The sequence below is a fragment of the Ambystoma mexicanum genome, chromosome 13 (assembly GCF_040938575.1).
Source record: "Ambystoma mexicanum isolate Mex_15411 chromosome 13, UKY_AmexF1_1, whole genome shotgun sequence".
Taxonomy (NCBI): Eukaryota; Metazoa; Chordata; class Amphibia; order Caudata; family Ambystomatidae; genus Ambystoma; species Ambystoma mexicanum.
In genome coordinates, this window is record NC_090938.1 from 597048493 (window position 1) to 597073062 (window position 24570).

The 24570-nt window shown below is 46.8% G+C and overlaps 1 protein-coding gene across 2 annotated transcripts in view; it reads left to right on the top strand.

Annotated features, from left to right (window-relative positions):
- The first annotated feature begins 1912 nt into the window (after positions 1-1912).
- The window catches only part of PSMC3IP (PSMC3 interacting protein), a 135955-nt gene continuing 113297 nt past the window's right edge, over positions 1913-24570 (top strand). Inside the window, exons 1-2 of one of the 2 annotated variants that reach the window (XM_069634425.1) lie at positions 1913-2011; positions 6513-6613. In XM_069634425.1, coding sequence (XP_069490526.1) covers positions 1987-2011; positions 6513-6613 — 126 coding nt within the window. In that variant the 5' untranslated portion in view covers positions 1913-1986. Of the gene's footprint in view, positions 2026-6512; positions 6614-24570 lie in introns of both variants that reach the window. The other variant, XM_069634426.1, reaches the window with a different exon arrangement.

The following is a 24570-nucleotide window of genomic DNA, read 5'->3' on the forward strand; positions in this document are numbered from 1 at the left end:
AGGATGTGATGATATAGTCGTGTTATATGCAGGAGAGTTAGGTACTGGATCTGGGGCTAAACTGCATTTTTTCATGTTGATTTTAGTTTGCAGTGTGGAGATTTTATCAAGGAGTGCTTTTTGGATGTTTGTGCACCACGAGGTGTCAGTGTTGTACCGGCCCGGAGGGGCTAAAGGGGACTCAAGTTCTTTGAGAATCTTGAAAAGCTCTTTGGTGTTAGATTCGGCCTGCAGGATACGTTTGTTGTAGGCATCTTTTCTAGCTACAAATATAGCTTCTTTGTAGTTGGAGGATGCAGTAGTCAATGCATTTTTATTGGCGACAGATGGGACACTTTTCCAGAGCGCCTCTGTGTTTCTTTTTGCTTTGCGGAGGTCTCTAAAATGAGGTGTAAACCACGAGTTGAGATGGGGCCGTAGTTTTGGTTTACGCATTTTTAGCGGGCTATGTAATTTAGAGCTTTTAGGATAGTATGGTTATAGGTGTCCACTAGGACTGTAGGGTCGGCAGTTTCTCCTTTGTAATGTCTTTCGTGTTGTGAGTGTGAATGGCAGGAGTGATACTCGTTTTAGTGCTTGGAGGGGTGGCTTTGATGGTGAAGGTTATTTTGTGATGCTCAGACCACGTGCACGGTGTGACGGACGTCAGATTAATTGTGCAATTCAGGTCTGCAAGCCAATCAAGGGTTCTCCCCTTGATGTGAGTGGGTTCCTGGATGTGGTGGGTGAAGCCTAGCTCTGTTAGAGAGTTTTCTTGGTCAAGGGCTTTGGTATCATTAGGATCGTGTAGGCCAAGATTGAAATCTCCAAGTAATATAATTTGTGAGTTGGCCTTGGTGTTGGCAGCAAGGACAGTGGTGATAGCCTCGGCGAAGGAGGAGATAGGTCCAGACGGCTGGTAGATGAGGTTCATGGTGGCAGTATGATTAGGAGAAATGGGTAATTTGATTGATAGAAGTTCAGCAGATGGAATGTGGAGGTTCGGAATAGGTCTAAGCTCAAGGGAGCTCTTGAAGATAATGGCAATGCCACCACCTTTTGATTGCTTTGTACTCCTGCCACATCTAATGATGGCATAGTTATCTGGTATTGCCAAGGTCAGTGCAGGGCCAGCTTCAGTATGAAGCCATGTTTCCTTAATGGCAAGGAAGTCGAGGTCTTCGGTTATGATGAAGTCGGCAATGTAAAGTGTGTGTGCTGGGAGGGATCTGGCATTGATTAGGGCACCTTTGATCAGGGAGGCTTTGGTGCTAGTAAGGCTGTTGCCAGAGATAGTTGGGACAATGTTGTGGGCAAGGTTCATGCCATCAGTGAGATTGATCACATTAGTGGGATTGTCCTGGTAAGCGATAATTTGCTCTTGGTGCAAGGGTATATGCGGTAAGTTTTGGTACATGTTTTATGGCAAAATCTAGAGCCTAGTCTCTGATTTCTGAGATATGTGGTGCAGGGTTGGTTTGGCGTCAGTATTATTTTATTGGCAATAAAGACACTAGAAAGAGTCTGTGTGATCATTGGGAGGCCACAACAATTGCACCTTTAAAAGCTGACTTTTGAACCACGCTATTCTATTTGGTACTAGTGAAAGTAAAAAAAAATGTATTTTAAAAGGTTACAAAGCTTGAAAGTAACAAAAAATACATGGAGTGTGAACAAAAATAAACGCCGAAACATTCCGAAATAATAAAAGGGTTTGTTTTCTAGTTTCCTGTAAAAGAAAGCTGTTGCTCATCATGTTACCCCACTGCCACGACGCTGAAGTTAGCTTCTCAATCAGTCTCTCGTAAATGTCACTCAGAAAGTTGTTGCAGGCAGGAAATGTTGGAAGCCTGACATTCCCCTCGTAAGATGGCGAAGCAGAGACGTCATCTGGAGAGTAAAAGTTTCAGTGTCTGTGCGTCGTTCCCAGCATGCTTCGCGCTGGTCGTGGTCTACGGAACGCGCGTTGTTTTGAAGGCTACGGCGTAGGTGGCTGGAGCAAGAGAGATGAGCAAGTCAAAGGACGCCGTGGGTGAGCCCTTACAAGTAACGGCAAAGAGGAAGGAAGCAAAGCACATTCGATGTTTGGAGAAGGATGTGATATAGACTTTGGCAGGGCCTTGTGATACACACGACACGGAAAGAGGGGGGGGGGCTATTTTGCCTATGTAGTGGCATCACCGACCATGACGTCAATCGGGGAGACCCGTCTTCTTGAGATCGTAACAAGAAGTTGTTTGAGGCAAGCTTTTAGATCTGAAAAATAAATGGTTACTGTCATTATTAGCATATGCAACACAGTACCATGAGTGGGGCTGTTTGTGAATAGCATACCATACGAACCGAATCGCTTTTAGATGCTTCTAATTTTTGTACAGAAAGTAACATGCGATAACGTTTATCCAGGAACGCACACTAGTTAAGTGGTGGAGCAGGGATTTGAGGCTTTCCTGTAACTTACGTACTTCACAATATATCGGTAAAATAGCTCAGCGGGTTGAGCGCTCGCTGCTGCGATCTGAGCATGGTCTGCAGGTCGCAGGCTTGAATCCCGGCAAGGCCAACTCGGCCTTTCATCCTTCCGAGGCAGATAAATGAGTACCAATTTCGGTTGGGTGATATTGTATGTAAAATATGTGCTCTGTAAAGTGCTTTGGATTAAGGCGCTATATAAATAACACATTCATTATCTTCCCATCTCTGTTAGAAATATGTGTTCGGATTTCAAGAGAATTATGTTTTATAGTGGTAACGTAAAAAAGTTCACGCAATAAAATGAACGACCCCCTCTGACAAATATATAAATCCTTACAAAAATATGTATGATTGTTGCCTTGTTTTCCCCATCTTGCACAGAAGAATCCAAGTACCAGAATGCAAAGATGCATAGGCAAAAAGCAGCCTCGGGATTTTATAAATTACTTTTAAAATGTAGACGGCTCAAAGGCCACCTGGCTGTAGTTCTTTTTTGACACAGGCATGCAGCACATGATGTTCCACAAAAAAAAGCAAATGCTGTTTGATGTTTACATATCTAAATGAGGGAGACAGTTCAAAAAAGTTTTTAATTGTACTGGAAGAAGGCATGTATTTGTGTAGGGAGCTGGATCCTTGTGTGGACTTTCATAAGAAAAAATAACTTAACAGTTATCACCCAAAAGTTAAAACTTATTAGGGTATTGGCGTAAACAATGATTACTCCAATAAAGCATTATTAGAAAAGAGCTTGACATTTAAATGCTCTGCTGATAACCGTATTACATGTTTAAGTTTTTGCAAGGTCCTTGCAGGTCGGAGTCTGCTGGGCCACCGGAGAAAGGACCACCAGGTAGCAAGTAGCCCTTCCAGACTACACTCCAGATGCTTAATAGTATGTAGATAGTAGATGCTGCCTGTGGGACACCCATAGGCGTGGGGCCCTGGTTGATAGCAGAGACTGCATGAATGCTGTGCCTAGTAGTGGCCTAGGCTGCCTGCACACCAGCTGGGCTTTACAGATGCAAATGTACATCTTGCAAGAACTATTATACAAAAATATGTCTTTAGTTTTGGAAATTAACTTTGCATGCTCAAGGAAAAAAGACAGGATGTCCTTTTTTAGATATATATCAACCAATAATAGATTAAAAACAAGCCGTTGTCATGCAGTTCATTAGTAAACTAAAAAACACATCTATATAAATAAAAATGTAAATGTTTGTTTAAAATCTTAAATCACCGATTGCTTTGAAATTTTGACACAACGTTGCATTCGAATTGGCGCGTGTTTTCATATACCTACTAGACATTCATGTCACACCTGTGACATGTAAAAACATGCTTTTTCTGAAAAACAGCGCCATCTGTTGGACGTAAAAGCAACTTCAGATCTGCTTCATTCTCAGCGGAAGGAACGCGACAGGCTCAGAGTGGCTGAAAGACATCAACGAGAAACAGCAGATCAGCATCAAACACGACTCTGTGCTCAGCAATCACGCGATTACAATCGCCTTGCATTCCGATAAAACCTAGCTGATGATAATAGTTTGAGCCGTGTTCTCATCGGCACCATGACTGAATTGTGTCCTTATTGCAAGGCTTTGAAATGTAATGGAGAAGCGAAAGGAATGCTTTGCGCCGCCGGGAAAATAAAACTGCCTCAACTTGGAGAACCGCCAGAGCCATTAAAAACCTTGCTTGCTGGATATACCGCCGAATCAAAGCATTCAGGAAATACAACTCACGCTTCCAAATGACGTTGTTCGGTGCAGAAATCCTAACAGCTCAATTCATGGCAACTTGCGTTTGCAATCACCATCAACAAGCTCAAGGCCATTCGTTAGAATTGTGCGATTTAGAACTAGACACGGATTGCTTCTCACATGGACAATTATATGTTGCGTGTTCTACAGTCGGCATATCTGCACAGACAATGGAACAACAAAAAATATTGTATACCCACAAGCATTGTGAAATTAAACATATTAGAAACGTGCGTTTTCTCTTTTCTTTCTTTTCCATTTAACCAGACTGAGCCACAGCAACGCGTGGCCGGGGACAAAATAAAAATATATACAATGGTCAGTGGTAATCAGTTAAAACCTATGCATACTTTTTTGTGTGCAATATTTATTCCCCAATCAATGAGTGGGTGTAGTGACATATACAGGTATATTAAGAGCACAATCTTAGATGTTCTTACACTATCGGGTGGGTTTCTGGTTGGCATTTACATTTCAGTGCGTGCATTTACTTAAAGCGCTTTCATCAGGACCTGAAAAATTGCAATTGTAATACCCAGTGTCAGCACAGGGTGCTGTGGAGGGTGTGGGAGAAAGGTGACTCGGGAGATTTTGTATTATTTCCCTTCCAGGAGAATAACCCCTCCAAAAGTCCTATAAAGGTAGAAGCAAAATATAAAAGGTGCCCACCTTTTAAAATCTATATAGCTGTATGCAAATATTTTCTTCAGAGTACTATCCTAGCAGGCATAGTCCCAGATATCCTGACCAGGTGTTCAAGTTCTCTTGTAAGTCTCTCGACTTCGGTCCCGACGATGTCAGTTTGAATCCCGGCCTCTGCAACAAAACCAGGAAAAAAAATGCTTAAACCATTGAAGGTTGTAAATGGATTGCCTGGACCCATTGGGTTAGTGGGTGTCAATTCTACACTTATGTGGATGATGCGCAGCTGATCTTGAGAATCGACTGGGAGCAGTACCTCCCGGCTTTGAGTCTGAGAAACAGTTTAGACTACATAGGCAGGTGGCTGAATTCCAACTGGCTCAGCCTCATTGCCAGAAAGTCTGAGGTCATGGTCCTCGGACGATCAGTTGTGGCCCAGGCAATGTGGACTGCTGACTACAGGCCTTCTTCACTCGGCCCTTTGCTGGTCCCGCGGTCAGTCGTTAAGAATTTGGGGGTTAAGGTGGCATCATCCCTCTCGGCATACCCGCAGGTTGCCGCTAGGGGTAGTTCAGGGCATCTTAAATTGAAGATCTTGAGAAAAATCAGTGAGTTTATCCCAGCTAACCTGCGTAGTCTTGTCTCGACGACCATCGCAGGAACACTAGACTACTGCAATTCAACATTGCTTTCCCAGCCTAAATCTTGATGCTGTGCCTGCAGGTATTGCAGAATTCTGCAGAACGCTTGGCTACCGTCTCCCTAGATTTTCTCATGCATCTCTGGTGCTCCGGAGCCTCTACTACCTTCGCATGGATGTACGAATTAAGTTTAAATCCCTGTGTATTGTACATCGGACATACTCTGGCGAAGATGTTCTTTAGCTCCAGGAGAAATTTGTTAAGTATACTCCCTCCAGGAACTTGCGCTCAGCGAACTCTCTATTGCTGATGGTTCCATGCTTCTCCACAGCCACTATTTGGGGGAGAGCCTTCTCAGTGGCCTTCTTTCAGTTGTGAAACTCAGTGCCTCTTTCCCTATGAGCGACTAGTGTCTACCTTTAGAAAGGCCCTGAAGACGTTCCTATTCAACTAGATTTTCTAGTACTTTGCACGCTACTATGCTACTGACTGACTCTCATAATGGAAGGGGCGGGTCTCCCAGCCCAAGATATCCTTTGGTCATAACACGCTGTACACATTCGGAAATTAATAAATCCACATAGATATTTTTTGCTGGTTCCGGAAAAATCCAGCCCAATGACCAGCGCTGGTAGTAACGGACTAGACAGAGATATAATCAATACTATTTAATATCGAACTAAAACAATCTCAATATGATTGATGTTAAATTAATTGCAGAGAACAGTGTTTACTTACTTTGAGATATTGATGGAGGAGTGGTACCCTATGCTCAACCAGTGATGTAAATTTCAATTAATCCCGGGAAAGTATACAGGGAATGTCCTCGTAAACCAGGCATAGATTGCACAATGTTATTAACAACGTTAAAAAAAATCGGAGAACCTTCTTTTGGGTTTCTGTTACATTTTAATGAAATCCTGGTAATATTAAATGAGAAGTTGGCTTCTCCCAGAATGCAGATATGAATTTGTTTTCTTAATTTTCTATATTTGTTTTCGTTGTGCAGCGGTTGCCATCATTCTGAAGTATTTAAACGACCAAAACAGGCCATACAGCACACAAGATGTCTTTGGAAATCTGCAAAAAGAACATGGATTTGGAAAGACTGTAAGACTGTTTTTTCACACTTGTGCTTTTCAATTTTTAAGTGTATTAGCTTTCCTGGATATATACGATCTTTTTGGCTTTAAGCCACTTCATACGTTTGCCAGCTGTAGTTAACGTTTGTAAAGTGAAACGGTTAAGTAGAGTAAAGTTGGACTCCTGAATGGTAAAATCCATTGAAGTTTCAAGAATGTTTACAAAGACTATGGGCCTCATTATAACCCTGTCCCGCCTGATTACGAGGTCCCCTCGCCTGGTTTTACCAGACGTGCAGACCGGGTCCCGCGAGGGGAGGAGGGAGCAAACAACGGGCCGCTCGTATCGGCCCATTGTTTGCTCCCTCGCCTTTTCCCATTTCTGCCCTATGGGGGCTGAAATGGGAAAGGACCGGGTCCGAGTTCCTAGAAGGAGGAATTACCGGGCCCTCTGAACTCGGAATGGCCCGGTAATTCCTCATTCTGGGAACCCGGACGCGATGTCGGCGGCAGCCATGCCGGCAATAGCGTCATGGCTACCGCCGAGGTCGTAATGAGGCCCTATGTGTTTAATTACAAGTGTGGCGGTCCGGAAACAAGGATGCAGGTAAGCTTCCCGGCACCCGTGTTTCCGGACCGCCACACTAAGGGTCTGCCTGCCGGGGCTGCTGCACCCGACAAGTCTGACCCTGCCAGGTGCCCCCGGCAGACAGAGTTGTCATGGAAGCACCGGCAGCAACCGTGCTACTGCTTCAGAGTCCCGCTACCCGTGGGGTCATATGGGACTCCATGGGAATGGGGACTTACAAAATCTGGCGCCTGACTTCCCGCGGTGCCGGGACTTGTAATGTCCCAGTGGCACCGGGAAGTAAGGCGCTGGATACAGTGTTACAGGGCGGGTTACCGCCAACCTCGTAATGAAGCCTATGTATTCGAGAATTCCATTTAATGGATTTTAGTGAAGGTTACATGCTTTCTGAAAACCAGAGTATGTTTTAATATTTGAGGTGGTGGGTGTCTGATTCCTGCCATAGAAGATGCATATGAATATACATCCGTACATCTAGTGACAACATTGTCCTTTAAAAAACCATGTTGTTCACTGCCATGCCAACTGCAGACATAGACCTCCTGGGAATTGAGTGTGTGCAATAAGTCTTACTCATTTGATCAGATCACCGGTAATTAGTGATGTAATCCTTTGCCTGCCGAGGTGTTTGTATATCTCTTGCGAAGTGTATTTTTATAATTTCACTTTGACGTTTTTCATGTGCATTTACCTACATTGCTTTAACGTACACAGAACTTTTTTTTTTTCTTCCTACGACACAACCAGGTTTTTGTATTGGAGCAAACTCAGTGAAGATGTGTGTTGTGTATTTTGTTCTTTATGGAATTGGCAATTGTTTTGTTGCACTTCGCAAAGACTAACTTCAGTCCTTGTATGATTTTTAGACCCGTTTTCTATTAACCTTCCTAGACTTTCATGTGGTATCTGCATGTCAGAACATTATGGCAGAATTACTGGTTAAGGTGCACTTTCCTTTTGGTGACCTAATAATAGGAGTAACTTGGGGAAATATACCGAAATATTGCATGGAGGAATTGTTGCCTCCTGATTTGCTGATCTTTTTTTCAGAAAAGCAGCTTTTTGCATGCGATTTCTTAAAAGCTGACATTTCACCTCTTGTTGCAATCATGGGAAGAACACCCTAAGTAATCAGTTGGTGCATGGAAGCTTCTGATGGCTTGGAAAAGTCAAGGAAAAAAGCCTTTCTGATTTTATTTTTTTTCCTCATTTTCCTTTCTCGGAAATATTTCTCTTTCTTATACATTCTCATTTAGTGAGTGAAGGAGCACCCACGTGTTTACTTCTGTGTCCCTGGCTAATTTCAGAATAGACTGACGCAGCCTGCTGTTTAGAATTGTATGAAGACCTTGCCAACACCATGTTTTTGTAGATTTTGCATATCCTGAGGGCTAGGCATTTCAAGTTGCAAGCTACTAGCCCGGCTTAAAAAGCCCCATTGCCCCTCAGCATGTGGACATAGCAGATATTTCTTACTTGTCAATGGCTAGTTGCGAGTGCACATTTTGATTCCTGATATTATGAAAAATATATTTCTGCATGGTGGGTTAACTCTTATTTGTTTGTCCTTAAAGAACATGAGTATCCGATTTTGTGTTACATTTTCAAAATGTGTGTGTTTGTCAAAATAACGACTTGCAAGCCAACAGTTATTAACTTTGAACAAACTTGATTTCATATATGGGATACATTACTCACCGTAATCTTATTTCTGATGCTTGTATCTGCTTAGATTCACATGCTGTGCATAGGCCGACATCTAGTGAAAGCGGCAGAGTATTACAGTTTGTTTTTCGAAACTCGAAAAGGGACGTTGAACTAGGGCGTGCCAGTAATACTATCCCTAGTGTAACGTTCACTGTACTCATGATCCCTCACGCGTGTAGGACCCTGAGATTGTATTTTTTCTGACATGAGGTTGCATGAGGAGTAGCGTGAGTACAGAGTTTCCAAGCAGATATATAGATAAGACTACAAGCATTCATGCGCCTTCTCTCAGAGGGGAGGAAGGGCGGGCACATGTGAATCTAAGCAGATATACAAGCATCAGAAATACGATTACGGTGAGTAATGTATCCCTTCTGAGGCTTGTGGTATCTGCTTAGATCACATGCTGTGCATAGATTAGCGAGCAGTGTTAGAAGAAGGAGGTGGGATGTGAGAAGGGTCATGAGCGAACAAATGTCTTAGAACCGCTTGTCCCACTTGAGTATCTGTCTTGGAATGAGTGTCAATGCAGTAGTGCTGAGTAAAGGTGTGAGTAGAGCGCCATGTAGCTGCTTTGCAATTTGTGTCAATGGGTACATTTGCAATGAAAGCCAGAGTGGCCCCAATACCCCTAGTGGAGTGGGCCCTTGGCGTAAAAGGCAGTGTCTTTTCTGAAAGGGAGTAGCACAGCTGGATACATTTAACTCCATTTAGAGATGGCGCCTTTAGAGACGCAATCTCCTTCTCTGCCTGTAGCTACGGAGACAAACAGTTGATCTGTTTTTTTAGCGGTCTGGTCTTGTCTACGTAGTAGAGGACCGCTCTTCTCACATCGAGTGTGTGCAGTTTCACCTCAGCAGAGCTTTTGGGTTCTTGGGGGCAGAGGGGGAGGGGGGGGGGGAGCCGTAGCTCAATAGACTGGTTAACATGGAATTTGGAAATAAACTTAGGTGAGAACCTAGGGTGAGTTTGTAAAACCAGTTTATCCTTATGCATACTAAAGAAAGGATCATGCACTGACAGAGCCTGCATTTCACTGACCCTTCTTACGGATGTAATGGCTACTAAGAAGGCAGTTTTATAAGTCAGGTGTTTGAGACTAGCTTTATGCATGGGTTCAAAGGGGGGTCCCATAAGTTTAGCAAGCACCACATTAAGGTCCCTCCCTGGTGGTGGGTTAGAAATTGGAGGGTGGAGTCTCTTCACCCCTTCCATAAAGGCTTTGACAACTGGCACCTTCCACCCTGACACCTTGTTATGGGAGGTGGTGTAGGCTGACAGCGCCACCAGGTGTACTTTGAGTGAATTAAATACCAACCCTGCGACCAGTAAGTGGAGCATGTAGGTGACAATATTGGAAGGAGGGCAATCAATTGGGTTCATTTGTTTATTCTGGCACCATTACGAATCTTTTCCACTTATCAAAGTAACAGTGCCTTGTGTTAGGTTTCCTTGATTCTTTTAAGTTATCCATACACCTGTGTGGTAAATTGAGATGGCCAAACTCTATGACTTCAGGAGCCATGCTGCCAAGTTCATCAAGTTGGGTTGAGGATGCACTGTTTGTCCTCCGTGCTGGGAGAGTAGGTTGTACCAGCACGGGAGTCTGATGGGTTCGCACACCGCTAGTTTGTGCAGGTGCAGGAACCACGGTTGTCTCACCCACATAAGAGCAAGGATGAGCGTCATCAATTCCCTGTGTATCTTGTTGACCACCTTCCTCATCAGAGGGGTTGATGGAAAAGCGTAGGCAAACATCCCTGACCAGTTCATCCATAGAGCGTTCCCCTTGGAGCCTGGCTGGGGGAACCTGAATGCGAATCCTGGGCATTGTCTGTTTTCGCTTGTGGCAAATAGGTCGATAGTGGGGAAACCCCAATGTGAGAAGAGGTCTCCTACGACTTCTTCATGTAGACACTATTCGTGTTCTTCTGGGAGGGGATCTCTGCTCAAAGCGTCCGCTAGTGAATTGAGATACCCTGGAACATGTTGAGAGGAAAGGTAAATGTTCCGTCTGAGTGCCCATATCCAAATTTTCTGGGCAAGCCTGGACAGAATTGGCAAACGAGTGCCCTCCTGTTTGTTTATGTAAAACATCACGGTTGTGTTGTCTGTTAGGATCTGCACCGATAGGTTGATTAAGTGGGGTTCGAACGCCCGAAGCGCTCTGAAGACTGCCAGAAGTTCTAGCAGGTTGATGTGATTCTGAGCCACTGTGTGAGACCAGAGACCCTGAGCTGTGTGTTGAAGGTGGTGTGCTCCCCACCCTGACAGGGACGCGTCTGTTGTGACTACGGCCTGTATTTCTGGATCGTAAAAGTGTTTCCCATTTGAAAGATTCTCTCTTGTCCACCAGCGAAGACTTTGTACCAGTGTTGACGAAACGACCACTAGATCATCCCACTGACCACTTGCCTGAGATCACTGTTTCGCCAACCATTCTTGCATGGGACGCATGCGCAGGCGTGCGTGGGGAACCAGGTAAATGCATGATGCCATCATGCTAGTAAACACATCGCCTTGCGCACTCTTATCTGGCGACCTGACTGATATTGAGGAATTTGCAGTAAATTATTCCGAATTCTTTCCTCTGATGGAAAGGCCATCCCCTCCTGGGTGTTTAGAACAGCCCCTAGGAACTGTTTTGAGGTGTTTGGCACCAGGCTTGATTTTTTTCTCGTTTGAGAAGCCCAATTGGAAGAGGAGGTCGATCGTCCTTTGAATGTTGGATCTGCAAATTACGGGGGTTTCCTCTTTGATGAGCCAGTCGTCCAGGTAAGGGTACACTGGGATTGCCTCCCTGCGTAGGTGCGCCGCCACCACTGCCAGTACCTTGGTGAAAACCCTTGGAGCCGAGGCTATAGCGAAGGGCAGCACCTTGAACTGGTAGTGCTGGCTGTCCACCTTGAAATGCATGAACATTCTGTGCGCTGGGAACATGGAAATATGAAAATGGGCATCTTCATGTTCAATGTTGCCATGTAATCTCCTCTCTTTAGTAGGGGGATTACCTCTTGGAGTGTAGTCATGCGAAATTTTTGAGTCTTGACATACTTGTTTGCAGGGCATAAGTCTAATACTGGGCGCATTGTTAGATCTTTTTTTGGCACAAGGAAGTAAATTGAATAAATACCCTTGTTTACCTGGTTACTCGGGACGAGTTCTTTCGCGTCCTTTGCAAGAAGAATGACGATCTCCTTTAGGAGGATCCTTTGGTGCTTCAAGGAGTGTATTTTCTGTCTTGGAGGATGGTCGCGGGGGCATTCCAACAGTTCGATACAGTATCCCACGGACACTGTGGACAGCACCCATCATCTGTCCGAGGTGATCCTTTCCCATGCGTCGGTGAAGGTGGAAATGCGCCCCCCCCTACTGGGGATGCATGGAATGGAGCAGAATGTCACTGTTTGTTGGGAGGCGTAGTGCCTGTACCACAGCCCCTCTTTTGACTTCTGGCGAAACCCTGGGTAACCTGTTGGTTGCCTCCCCACGATGCTCCTTGGCCTTGAAAGTAGTTAGACCCTCTCTGGGAATTTTGGCCGCGAGAGCGACGAAAATTATTATTCCCTCATTGGTTTGTGGGTTTATTAGTTAGTTGTCCAAGGGACTTTAGGGTGTCATATTAGTCCTTTGCTGTTTTGAGCGCCTCCTCAACTGCTTTTCCAAACAAGACATTTGGTTCCACCGGCATGACGATGAGGGTGGCTTGGGTCTCGGGTTTAAAACCCGACTGCCTCAGCCAAGCGTGTCTCTTAATTACTGTGCTCTCTGCGATAAGCCGGCCTGCATTGTCTGCTGCGTCAAAGGTAGCCTTGAGAATGCATCCGGACACCGACCTTCCTTCCGACGCAATCTGGGCCAACTGGCTCTTTAGATGTTCAGGTGCGGAGGCAATGAGGGCAGCTACTTGTTCCCATTGGTGACAATTGTAACTTGCCAGCAGAGTGGTGGTAGTGGAAATTCTTTCCTGATAAGCGGAAGCCACCTTCCTTCCTAGCCCATCTGTCTTTTTGCTGTCCTTGTCTGGGGGAGCTTCAGAAGATGCTAGAGGTGTCTGCGCCCTCTTCCTGGTGTTTGTGACCACTAATGAGTCGGGTTTAAGCTGACCCCTTATGTAAAGTGGGTCTGAGGGGGCGGCCCTGAATAATTTCTCTATTCTTGGGTGAACTGCCCGGATAAGATTAGGGGTGAGCAGAGAAGGGTCAATTCTGCGTTGAATAGACTTCAGAATTGGTATGGCTTGGGCAGTGGATTTGTTATCCCCCATAATTTGTTCTGCAAAGTCCCTCTCTTCTTGAGCACCCTGAGTGTCTATCCGAAAGTGGGCTGCAGCTTTAGCTAAGACCTCGTTCAGTAATGGCTGATTATCCACAGGTAGTCATTCACCGGTGGGTCCTTGGGAATAGGGGAGTCGAGACTATAGGCCTCTGCCTCGTCTTCCTCCTCCTCATCCTGGTCCTCATCGTCTCCATAATAGTCGACCCCTGCCTGGTCGTCCAGTGTTTGTATCTCAGGATCATCAGCATACTGCTGGTAAGGTTCAACAGAAAATGGGTCTGAAATCAGCCCCTGAACTGGAGTCTCAGTACGGAGTCTCTTAGTAGGAGGATGAGGGTATTTGTATCCCGAAGGGGCAGAGGTAGCAGGGGTATTCTGATAGCTCTGGAAGTAATCAGGGTTTTTCTCGTAAAAACTTGCCATAAAAGACATTCTTCTCATCACTCTGTCTATGTCTGCCGAGCTCCATTCTCTGGAACTGGGAATGACCCTTTCCTGCTGTGGTTCCTCTTCTATTCCCATATCATGGGGAGTGGGAGGAACAACTTTAGGCCTAGTGACAGGGTCAGGGGTCTTGGACTTCTCTAAAGATTTATGTTTCTCTAAAGATTTGTGTCTCTCCTTCTGAACCTGGTGTTCATAAGCTTTTTTCTGTTGTTTCTCCCCTTTACCCTGTGTAAAGGGATGTTTCCCTGACTCTCTGGCTTTCCCTGAATCTTTCGACGCCTGGCGTCGAGATTCGGAGCTGGGTTCACGAGGTTCTGGAGTCTTAGAGGAGGGACGTCGAGACTCGGAGGCAGACGTCGAATGAACTGCCGGAGTCGACTTTGATCGTGCTGCTTGGGGATAGAGGTCAGATTCGTCTCCTGACGACTATTCCTCTGTGACCTTAGGTAATGTGGCACTCTTAGCAATCGTAGACGGTTGCTGTGTGTCATGAGGCGACCGTGACCTGGAACGCCCAGAGGACACCGTTTATGCAGACCGCTCTTTTTGGGCCTTTTTCTGCCGATCACTCGACACACGTGTCGAGTCTCGGGTGGGGTTAGTGTGCTAAGATGAAGGCGCTCTTGCCGCTGGGTATTGTCCCCATAACTGACCCGCCGTACAGTCCGAGGTCGGGGGCTTGCGATTGGGTGCCTAACGACACCCCTGTGCCCTCGCCGTCCGATACGGCGGCGTTGTTGCCATCGCTGAAGGAACCCACAGTGTCCATGGCCTCGAGCTGCCTAGCGTAGTGGGCCCAACGTTTGGTGGAGCGGTCCTTAAGTGTGTTTGCTTTGAAGAGCTTACAAGCTCTGCAATTTGCTTCGGGTGATCCCTAGGAAGACACAGATTACAGGTGTTATGCTTATCTACCCACGGGAATTTACGGTTGCACTTGGGGCAGAATTTAAATGGAATACTCTCCATATGTTAATATCTGGTAGCGGGCGAGTGTATGTAGGAAAATAAACGAGTGTGAGTATGTCCACCCCCCACTCTCCCTACTTGCAGGGCCGAGGCCCAAAGTCTGTCGTGCAGTCTCGACAGCTGTTCGTTCTCCAGTACCGGCGTCAATCTTCGGAATCTAGACGTGGAATTTGAGGAACAGAGTTTTTTTGTTAAATTTATGATAAATGGCTGAAAGCCAGGGAACTCCGCAACTATGCTTCTGACAAGTATGGCGGAACAAAACAATCTGAGGGTCCTACACACGTGAGGGATCATGGGTACAGTGCACGTCACCCTAGGGATAGTATTACTGGCACGCCTTAGTTCGACGTCCCTTTTTCGAGTTTCGAAAAACAAAACAAACTGTAATACTCTGCAGCTTCCACTAGATGTCGGCCTATGCACAGCATGTGATCTAAGAAGATTCCACAAGCCTCAGAAATATATTTTTTAACGGTAGTTGGTCAGGTATGGCTTTCTGGGTGTGCACTTGGAAAGGGTTTCTCTTTCCCAAGAGGTGGCGGCTTGTCTACAAACTGTCTTTCTCAGTTTTTCCTTGGAGTCTAGGCTCACGTTTCCAACATGCAACAGCAGTGCCATACTGGGCTTTCTCCATTTCTTTTATTTTTTTTAAAACACATTCTTTATTAGCACACTTGGTAACACATGCCACAATACAACAAGATATTGATAATAGTAGAGAGGTTGGGTCTATGGGGCCCTGGTTTGGGTAGTATAAAATACAAAAGGAGGAACCATGAGTGAACAATCTTATAGCCCACGTCTAGGGGCTCTGATAACAGGGGGGTATATTTCACATGGACTGTGTGGTTGAGAGCGCATCAGACATTAACATTGTGCCTAGAAGGTATGTCTTAAGTGGGGACCATATATCGCCTGGGCGAGATTCGGGTGGTTGCATATGTTCCCATTGTTCTTCCATATCATTAGCCCACGTCTCATCTTTCAGCCAATGGTCCTTGTTGGGGCGTGCACGCTCGTTGAGCGCAGTAGAATAAAGCGTTTTGGCCAGGAGGAGGCATAGCTGTACAGAGTTAAGTTACTCGTGCTATTCGAGGTCGGGCCAAAGATATGGAACAAGCAAAGTAGTGGTAGGGGATCAACAGTTTTACAAGTAATTTCAGACAATGTTGCACATACATGACTCCAAAAGGGTGTAAGTTGGGGGCAGTCCCATAGCATATGAAAGTACTTAGCATTAGGCAGCATACAGTGTGGGCATGTCCCAGTCCCCTTGGTGGAGAACAAATGTAGCCTACCTGTGTTATGTATGTCAGAGTGGACTTGAATCAGGTGTTATAAGGACGACACCCGGCTACGATTGTCCAATGCAGTCACAGCAGAGCATCGTTCTCGGGTTCAACCGGTAAACAACTCCACAGTTTCTTACACGGCTTATGTAAGCCAGCATATTGCAGCCACTGTGAGGTCATACTACGCACCAGCCCAGTTATGTCAGTGGTCTGGATGAAGTTACCTCCCCCAAGTACAGTGATCCTAGTGTGTGGAACCTGTGTCTCATCCAAACCCCATGGGAGTGGTATCTACCTGCTGTAGGGAGGGAAACCCCAATTCCCAAAGGGGGAAGTTTTCATGGTATGGGGCAGGAAATGTATCTCCCTCCATATTTTACGCCAGGCTAGTGCTGTGACTACTAGCGGGGTCAAATCCACAGTCCTCTGCAAATCGGGTAGGGAGAACAAGCGATCGTAGATCCCCTTCACCCGCCGAGTGTCTCTCCAGCTGTACGTGAGGGGGGTGAGTTGTCATGGAACCAGTAGGTCGCAATTTGTGCCTGTGCAGCCATCCAGTATAGCCGGAAATTAGGGGCTGCAAACCCTCCCCGATCATATGACTGTTAATGTATCCCATTTCAACCGTACTGCCCCTTGGTGCTAGACAAAATTTTCCAGGCTACAACGGTACATTGATGAAAAGATAAAGAAGCTTAAGGAGTACTATCATTTTCAGAAGTGCTATTTTACCGGCAATTGTGATGGGTAGGTGGGTCCAGCTTGTGAGTTTAGCTTGCAGTTGAGTCATATATACTGTGTCGTTGCGGTCGTGTAGAGTAGAGCTGTGCCGTGCGACTATCACCCCCAAGTAGCGGATGATCTCTGGGGCCCACTTGAAACCCTTTAGATCTTGTGGTGGAGTGGTTGCGTCTGTGAGGGGGAAGAGCTCTGACTTTCTACAATTTACTCAGAGGCCGAAACCTCTCCAAAGTCCAAAATCTCTTGCATAGTGGGCATTCATTTTTCCCAAGTGTTCCAAATATACAACAACGCATTATCTGCATATAGGGAAATTATTTGCGGTTCTCCCGCCATTCTGATCCCTCTGTCTATGTCTTATTACATCTGCCAATGGTTCAATAACAATAGCAAATATCAGGGGAGACAAGGGGCATCCCTGAAGAATGCCTCTGCCTATCTCAAACTGCGAGGAAAGCAACCCATTTGTACCCACCCTGGCCACTGGGGATGTTTAAAGGAGGTGTAAAGCTCCAAGAAACCCCTGGCCAAAACCTGCATTTTGACAACACAGCATACATGAATCGCCAAGACACAGAATCAAATGCTTTTTGAATGTCTAGTGTAGCAGTCAGCGCCTGGCCCCCGGGTCTATCTGTGCCAGTATGTTAAAGAGGCGCCACAGATTAAGTGCTGTGGACTTTCCCGAGATGAACCCCGACTGATCTGGGTGAATGACGTATGGCATGACCGGCATCAGTCGAGTGGCTAGTATTTTTGCGAACACCTTCACTTCTGTATTGATTAGGGAGAGGGGACGATAGGAGCTGCATTGGTCTGCAGGTTTCCCCGGTTTCAATAGAACTGTGATAACTGCCTCACGCATACTGCCATGGAGTGACTGAGACACCAGGGTTTCCTGCCACACCTGCAGAAGTTAAGGGTTGAGGATCTCCTTGTAGCGCTTATATAATTCAGCTGTGAGGCCGTCCGTGCCTGGGGCTTTCCCAGAAGGTAGATGGTCAATTGCCTGGATTATGTCAGAAAGAGAGATCGGGAGGTCCAGTAGGTTCCTGGTATCTTGTGAAAGCTGGCTGAGCGGCAGAGTGTCCAGAAACGTATTAATTTCTTCTAACGTGCGTGTGTCTTTGTTGGTATAGAGGTCCGTATAGAAACTTATGAACACCTCATTGGTGGCCATGTTTGTGTGTGTGCGCCAAGCTAACAGATGTGTCAGTTACAAATGGAATGCACCCGCTGCCGTTTGCGTGATGTGCCATATGGGCAAACAGTTTACCAGGTCTGTCGTCTTCCCCGTACTTCATGGCTGACAATGGGGCGTCACAAAATGTAACTTCTCGCTCAGCATGCATCCTAAAGGTGTTGATGGCCTCTTTGATCTGTGTCAAGGTGGCCATAGGGGGATCAGCAGCTAGTCCTCGTTCCAGTTCCCTCAGTTTGCCCTCACATCGCACTATACTGTGTCAGATTGCTTTGAGGATACTGAACCCGGAGACATCGCAATCCCTCTAAAGTAGACCTTGAAGCTTTCCCAGAGTGTGCCAGGCGAGGGTACAGAGCCCACATTAAAAAATAAAAACATTTGCACTTAATCGTCAATAGTAGATGCGAACACAGCATCTTGTAGTGCTAATGGATTAAATTGTAAGTTATTACGTGGCTTGGAAAGTGTTGCTAATGTTAAGGAGATATTAACTGAAGAGTGATCAGAATAGGTGCGAGGGAGCATGTGTGTTTCTTTAACCCCTCCAAGTAGTTTATCAGAAATGAGCCACATTATGCGAGAGAAGGAATTGTGAAACGACAAATAAAAGGAGTATGAGCGGTCATCAGCATCTAGCATTCTCCAAGCATCTACCAGCCCTAGCAAGTGCATGCCCTCTTTGATAGTGGAGGCTGCTTGTCAGAGAGCCCTCTGACCGTGGGTGGATCTGTCTAGTCTCGGGTCTAAAATAGTATTGAAATCCCCTCCCCCCAATATAGGGATCAGTGGGTAACTGGTAATTTCCTCCATCATGTTAGTGTAAAACTGGGTGTCGTCGATATTAGGGCTATAGATATTCATCAGTAACCCCTCCATCCCCGCAAGAGATCCGTACACCAGGACATATCTCCCTAAAGGGTCTGCTTTCGCATCTTTGCACCGGAATGGAAGGGACTTATGCACCAAGGGCATGACTCCCCGGGATTGCGAGAGTATGAAGTATAGAAGCCGTTCCCACCCCAGTTCTTAGCAAATCCCTCGCAGGTCACAGAAAGTGCATGGGTCTCCTGCACATACAGGATTTTAAACGTATGCCTATTAACATATAAGTGTATCTTTCGACATTTGATTAGGCCACGTATATTCCAAGGATCTGCGTGATTTTTCCGTCACGGAAAAGTCAGTGATGGAAATGTTTGCATGGGAAATGTCGCACCACCAAAGGTTTGTACATTTCCCATGCGAACCAACAATACAGATCACTAGATACCCACAACACACCATTAAACCCCCCCCCGCAGCCCCAACATAAACAAATCCTACTTACCTTTTCTTCACGCTGTGTCCCTGCAGCACCAGTTCCCTTTCACTTCTGTGATCGGGAACCGGCGCCGCAGGGTCCTTTTTAAAAAAAAAAAAAAAATTACGGGCAGCCGCAGGGGTTTCCCCCCCAACCCTCGCTCACTATACCGTAAAGTATAGTGAGCGGGGTGTCGCGGGGGACACCCCCACAGCTCCCGTTTTTTTTCTTCCGGGTGTGCTGCAGGGCTGTCCCTGGGCAGCATGTTCATAGTCTGCCGCAGTATTGTGGAGAAGAAAGCACTCCACTGAGGATCCTGGTCAATTATATAGCAGCAGCCAGAGTGTGCAATCTGTCGCCATAAAGAGATCCATTGAATATGCAAGGGTTGAAGAGAGTGGTTCACCTGCACGAGTACAGCAATTGGCTTAGTAATAAAGGCTCAGGGTGTCAGTAAGGTTTCACCAATCACCTCATGACTTTGCTTCGTCAAGAAGAACGTTTTGTTCCATTCAACTCATAGTTTGGCGGGGTACAGCATCGCATATTTCAGGTTGTTGTCCCGCAGCCGTCTTTTAACCACCAGGAAGGATTTCCTCTGTTGTTGAACAGCCACTGAGTAGTTAGGATAGATGTGTACCTTGCTCGAACCCAGTACTTCTCTGCTCATCAGTCTCCCGAAGGATAGCATCATGATCACAGTAATTGAGTATGTGGGTAAAGATAGGCCACGGAGGAGCTCCGGGTTTAGGTTTAGGAGTCTGGGACCTACGGGCTCGTTCAATAGCCAACTGCAGCGATAATGTTGGGTTGCCTTAGAAGTGTTAGCAGGGGGGACTATATACATTGTTCCAGGGAGGATTCGGTGCTGCACTTGGGACTCCTATAATGCGAATATTTTTGCGGCAGGATCTTGATTCTAAGTCGTCCTTTTTTTCCACCTGGGAGTACTCGCCTGGAGAGTGTAGCCAGTTCAACCGTCATGGTGGACATATCGTCTTCCACCGTACCCACTCTTGTCTCGGCTTCCAATAAACTTTGGTCTTTCGTATCGATACGTGTTTTAATGGAGTCGATGGTACTGGCCTTGTCATGGAGCTTACTGTGCACTTTAGCGAATCCCTCCTGCATGCATGCCATCATTCGCTGAGTTTCATTGAGTTCCATCGGGACAGATTTAGATTCCATGTCAGCGGTCGCCCCACAAGCGGTCGAAGGTTTCGGAGTAGATCTGGTGTATTGGCTAATGGAGCGTTGGTTCTTAGCACCTCCTTTGGTCATCTTGTGTAGAAAGCCAGGTTTGCCGGTAGAAGAGGAAGGCGCCCTGAGGGTGTTGGGCGTCCCAACCAACCAGACCACTGTGTACAGCCAATTCCAGGGCAGTATGTCATCCACTTGGTAGAGGGGCTTTGGCGTGGAAGTAGATAAGTGGTAGGTCCATGCAGGCTATATCGGGGTCACCACCAATGAGATTTGCCCAGGTCTGCACATGGTGCCCGCTAGACAACGAGCGAGGCAGCACCCATAGAATCGATCACCAGCAGAACATGCAGTCTCTATGCCCCGGGTGTGTGTGCTCCGTAGCTAGTCTTGACGGTCCGGCAGTTGCAGAAAATGTCTATGCTGCCTCAAGATGTCCGCCAGGACCCCACAAGCAGGGCTACTGGGCGTTTTACCAGATGGCAGGCAGGAGGGCAAATGTTGGTCACCAGTTTGTGCCTGCATGAGCCACAATGCAGCCAACCAGTGCTCCACTAATACAACAGTGGACGGAGGGTTGTCAGTGCCTCACACGTCTGAGGGACAATAAACTGGACAGAAGCGGATGTACAGGCTAGTGGGGGACCGCTCACGAAGCCTTCCGCTGCGGGTGTTTCTAAAGAAAGGTTTAGGCGATGTGGTTCCTCTGGTGCTTTACCAGTATCCGTATGTTGATGGGACTCCTCTCGCTAAGGACTCGCCTGCGTTGCAAACCGCCAGCTCCAGTAGTGTAGCGCGATAGGTGTCGTGTCACCAGCAGGGTAGTCGCCCAGCACGTCCACAGTAAGCCACTGCAGTGGGAGCGCTGTGCAGGAATCGGGGATCCGCTGGGCATCAGGGGCCAGGGCGGAATGTTCCCCCCGTCCTTAGTGTGATTTGTAGAAGGAGCCGGGCCTCGCAGTATGATGGGCGACTACCCTGCTGGTGACAGGACACTCACCTGGCCTAGGTTTAGGAGTCGGGGACCTATGGGCTTGTTCAATAGCCAACTGGAGCGATAATGTTGGGTTCCCTTAGAAGTGTTAGCAGGGTGGACTCTATACATTGTTTCAGGGAGGATTCGGTGCTGCACTTGGGACTCATATAATGCGAATATTATTGTGGCAGGATCTTGATTCTAAGTCGTCCTTTTTTTCCACCAGGGAGTACTCGCCTGGAGAGTGTAGCCAGTTCAACCCTCATAGTGGACATATCATCTTCCACCGTACCCACTCCTGTCTCGGCTTCCAATAAACTTTGGTCTGTTGTATCGATATGTGTCTTAATGGAGTCGATGGTGCTGGCCATGTCATCAAGCTTACTGTGTACTTTAGTGTAGTCCTTCGCTTGCCATCCCACTCGGGAGTAGCCAATTGAGCCGCTCGTCCCTCACTTTTCAGATCTCGCAGCAGGGTCAGGAGGGGATCGCTGTGTAGCTGGGACCGTCGGGGAGCCACTGGTTGCCTCCAGATACCTCGTAGTCTGCTGTAGAATTTTATTTCTGTCCTTAGACGGCGCCGGGTGCGGGGAGCTCTAGGTGAGAGCCGCCATCTTAGTTGCCGCGCAACAGCGCCCCCCAGGCTTTCTCTTTTCAGACTGGAATCCTGGATTCAGTGTTCTAAGCTGCAACAGCTATACAGTCCAGGTACTTAAAAGGGCATGTTGGGACTCTGGACAGAATCTGGGGGATTGCTTCTGGTTCTTGTAAACATGTGTGGGATTTCGCATTAGCTGTCAAGTCGGTAGTTTCTTATCTGCCAGGGGTTCTTATGGTTTGTTCAGAAACTTAAGTTCAGTGTCCAAGTCATCTCTGGTTATAGGTATGTACTTCCTTGTGCTGAGAGTATAGACTTTGCGTCCCAGCGTGCAGCAGTGTGAATTTCCTTCTGTTTACTTTGGGGAAGCTTCCTCCTCTTCTTAGGTCTCATCCGAGTCAGTGTCGGACATCAGGTGCTGCTGTGGTCTCGGCCTGATCCTTCGTGACTGCTCTAGCATGGGAGGATGGAGGACAATTTGCTTTTGCGTTTCTCCTTTTTGTGCTATCAAGCAGATCTAATAGTGGATCACTAATGATGCACACAGCTACTCTCCTGCAGGATTTTGATGGCCTGCACCTTGATGGTGAGTTGGTGCTCATGACTTCTGAGATGTTTTGCTTCCAAATGGGTGAACATTTAATGCAGGGGATCTAGGATCACGGCTTCTAGGCCTTCTGATAGTAGGGCACAGGTTGAACTTGGTAATATGCCAGCATATGGTGCCCTTTGACTGTGTGTCAGAATTCCTTCCCATTCTCACAAATCCCACTGCTCTGCAGTGACCTAATTGTTATACTTGTGGTGAGTTCTTAGAAGCTGCCTCAACTTCCCCAGCTCCTTGTGGGAGTTCCTAGGAATTTCTTCCATCTCTGCAAGGCGTCTTTTTCAATGTTATTCTTCTCATCTAATAGGTGTAAGACTTTGTTCTCCTTAAGGGTGGGATGTCAACATTTCATCCAGGTCTTTGCAAAGTTGCCTCTTAGCTTCAGAAAGAATTGGTTCAAAAGTAATGTGATCTGGGTTCATAGCAAGCTGATCTGTGGCCCTTGCTTTTTTTCTACCAGGCCATTGTGGGGGCTGTCCAGTGCTCCAGATAGGATTTTGAGGTGGGAGTATTTTACGCATGCTTTTTCAAATTAGAGAGTAAATGCAATATCAAGAGAGTAAAAATGAGTTTTCTCCTCTGCAATAGAGTAAAACGTATCCAACACATACTATCGAATTGTATATTTTAAAGCGCAATATGCAGAGATGTGATGGAAGTCTTTCTTGAAAGTAACAGCTTTAAAGTTTTTTTTTTTTAAAACATGTTTATTTTAAACAGGCAGGTTATGACAATACAAAGCTTAATCACTTGCGATACGAAGCATAAAGCAATGCCACTTGACGCTCTTCCCACCCTGCTCTCAGGTCTTAAGTTCCGTCTTCACGCCCCCGCTGGGGATCTCCATCTTGAACAGTTCTCCTGGCCAGTTGGGGCTTGAATGTCAGGGCTGGGAACCTTTGGTTAAAGTCCAAAACCGGACCCCAGATGTTGTGAAAGCGATGTAAAATGCCTGCCCCGGCAGCTGCCACCTTCTCAGCGATCAAGATGTCCCAGACTTTCATCCACCAGAAAGGCATGAGTGGGCCTTCTGTCATTTTCCAGGTGCGGGCTATCACGTTCCTGCCCGCCAGTAAGCATTGGGATAATAGTTTGGCCTTAGGACCAGACCTTGGGTAGATCCCGGGGATCGGTGCTCCAAGGAGAATAGGTTTGGGGTCCAAATGCAGTCGCACCTGAGTGATGTCTGCTATCGTCGCTAAGCATTGTTTCCAAAAAGCTTGAGCCTTGCGGCAGGACCACCACATGTGGAAGAAGGAGCCTATTTGGCCGCATTGTCTACAGCATTGTGGGTCGAGTGTGGGGTTCATGTGATGAAGTCTTAGGGGAGGGTAGTACCAACGGAGGAGGATCTCCAAACAGCATTCTCTGTTTGTGATGCAGGATGAGGAGGTGTGACCAGATGTAAACCCACTGTTGGTCTGCAATCGGACGGCCCAGGTCCGCCTCCCATAGGGCCATATACCGAGTCTTGGAGGTTAAGAAATCAGTTTGGAGGTGTTTATATAGAGTGGAGATTCTCCCTCGGGGCGGGAGCTCATTAAGGGTCAATTCGATGGCTGTGTGGGGGCAAATAGCTGCCTGGTGAGTCTGTGGATGGGTGCACCAGTGGCACAGCTGGGTATATGTGAATCTATCCTGTTCCTGGATCCTAAAGAGTTCTTTGCATCGCTCAAAAGTGCAGGGTTGGCCCCCTTCAAAAAGTTGTCCCAGGGTCTCCAGGCCGCCTGCAATCCAGGACTTAAAATTCCGGGCAGACAGACCAGGTGAAAAGGTCGGGTTCATAAACACCGGGGAGAGGGGGCTGAGCCCTGTCGGGATCCTATTCTGTTTCAACGCCTTGTCCCATACCGAAATGGTGTGTTTGGTGGTTGCCAGAAGATTCCGCCACTGTCGCCGTTCCGGAGGGGGGATATGTGGGAGAAAGCGCAGCGGGAGGGGTAGTTGCGCCTGTTCGAGGTCCACCCATCTAGGGCGGTTGGTAAGGATTTGCCACGATTGGATACAGGGCAGCTGAGCCGCCATTTGGTATTTCTGTAGATCTGGGATCCCGAGGCCACCGAGTTTCGCGCTGCCC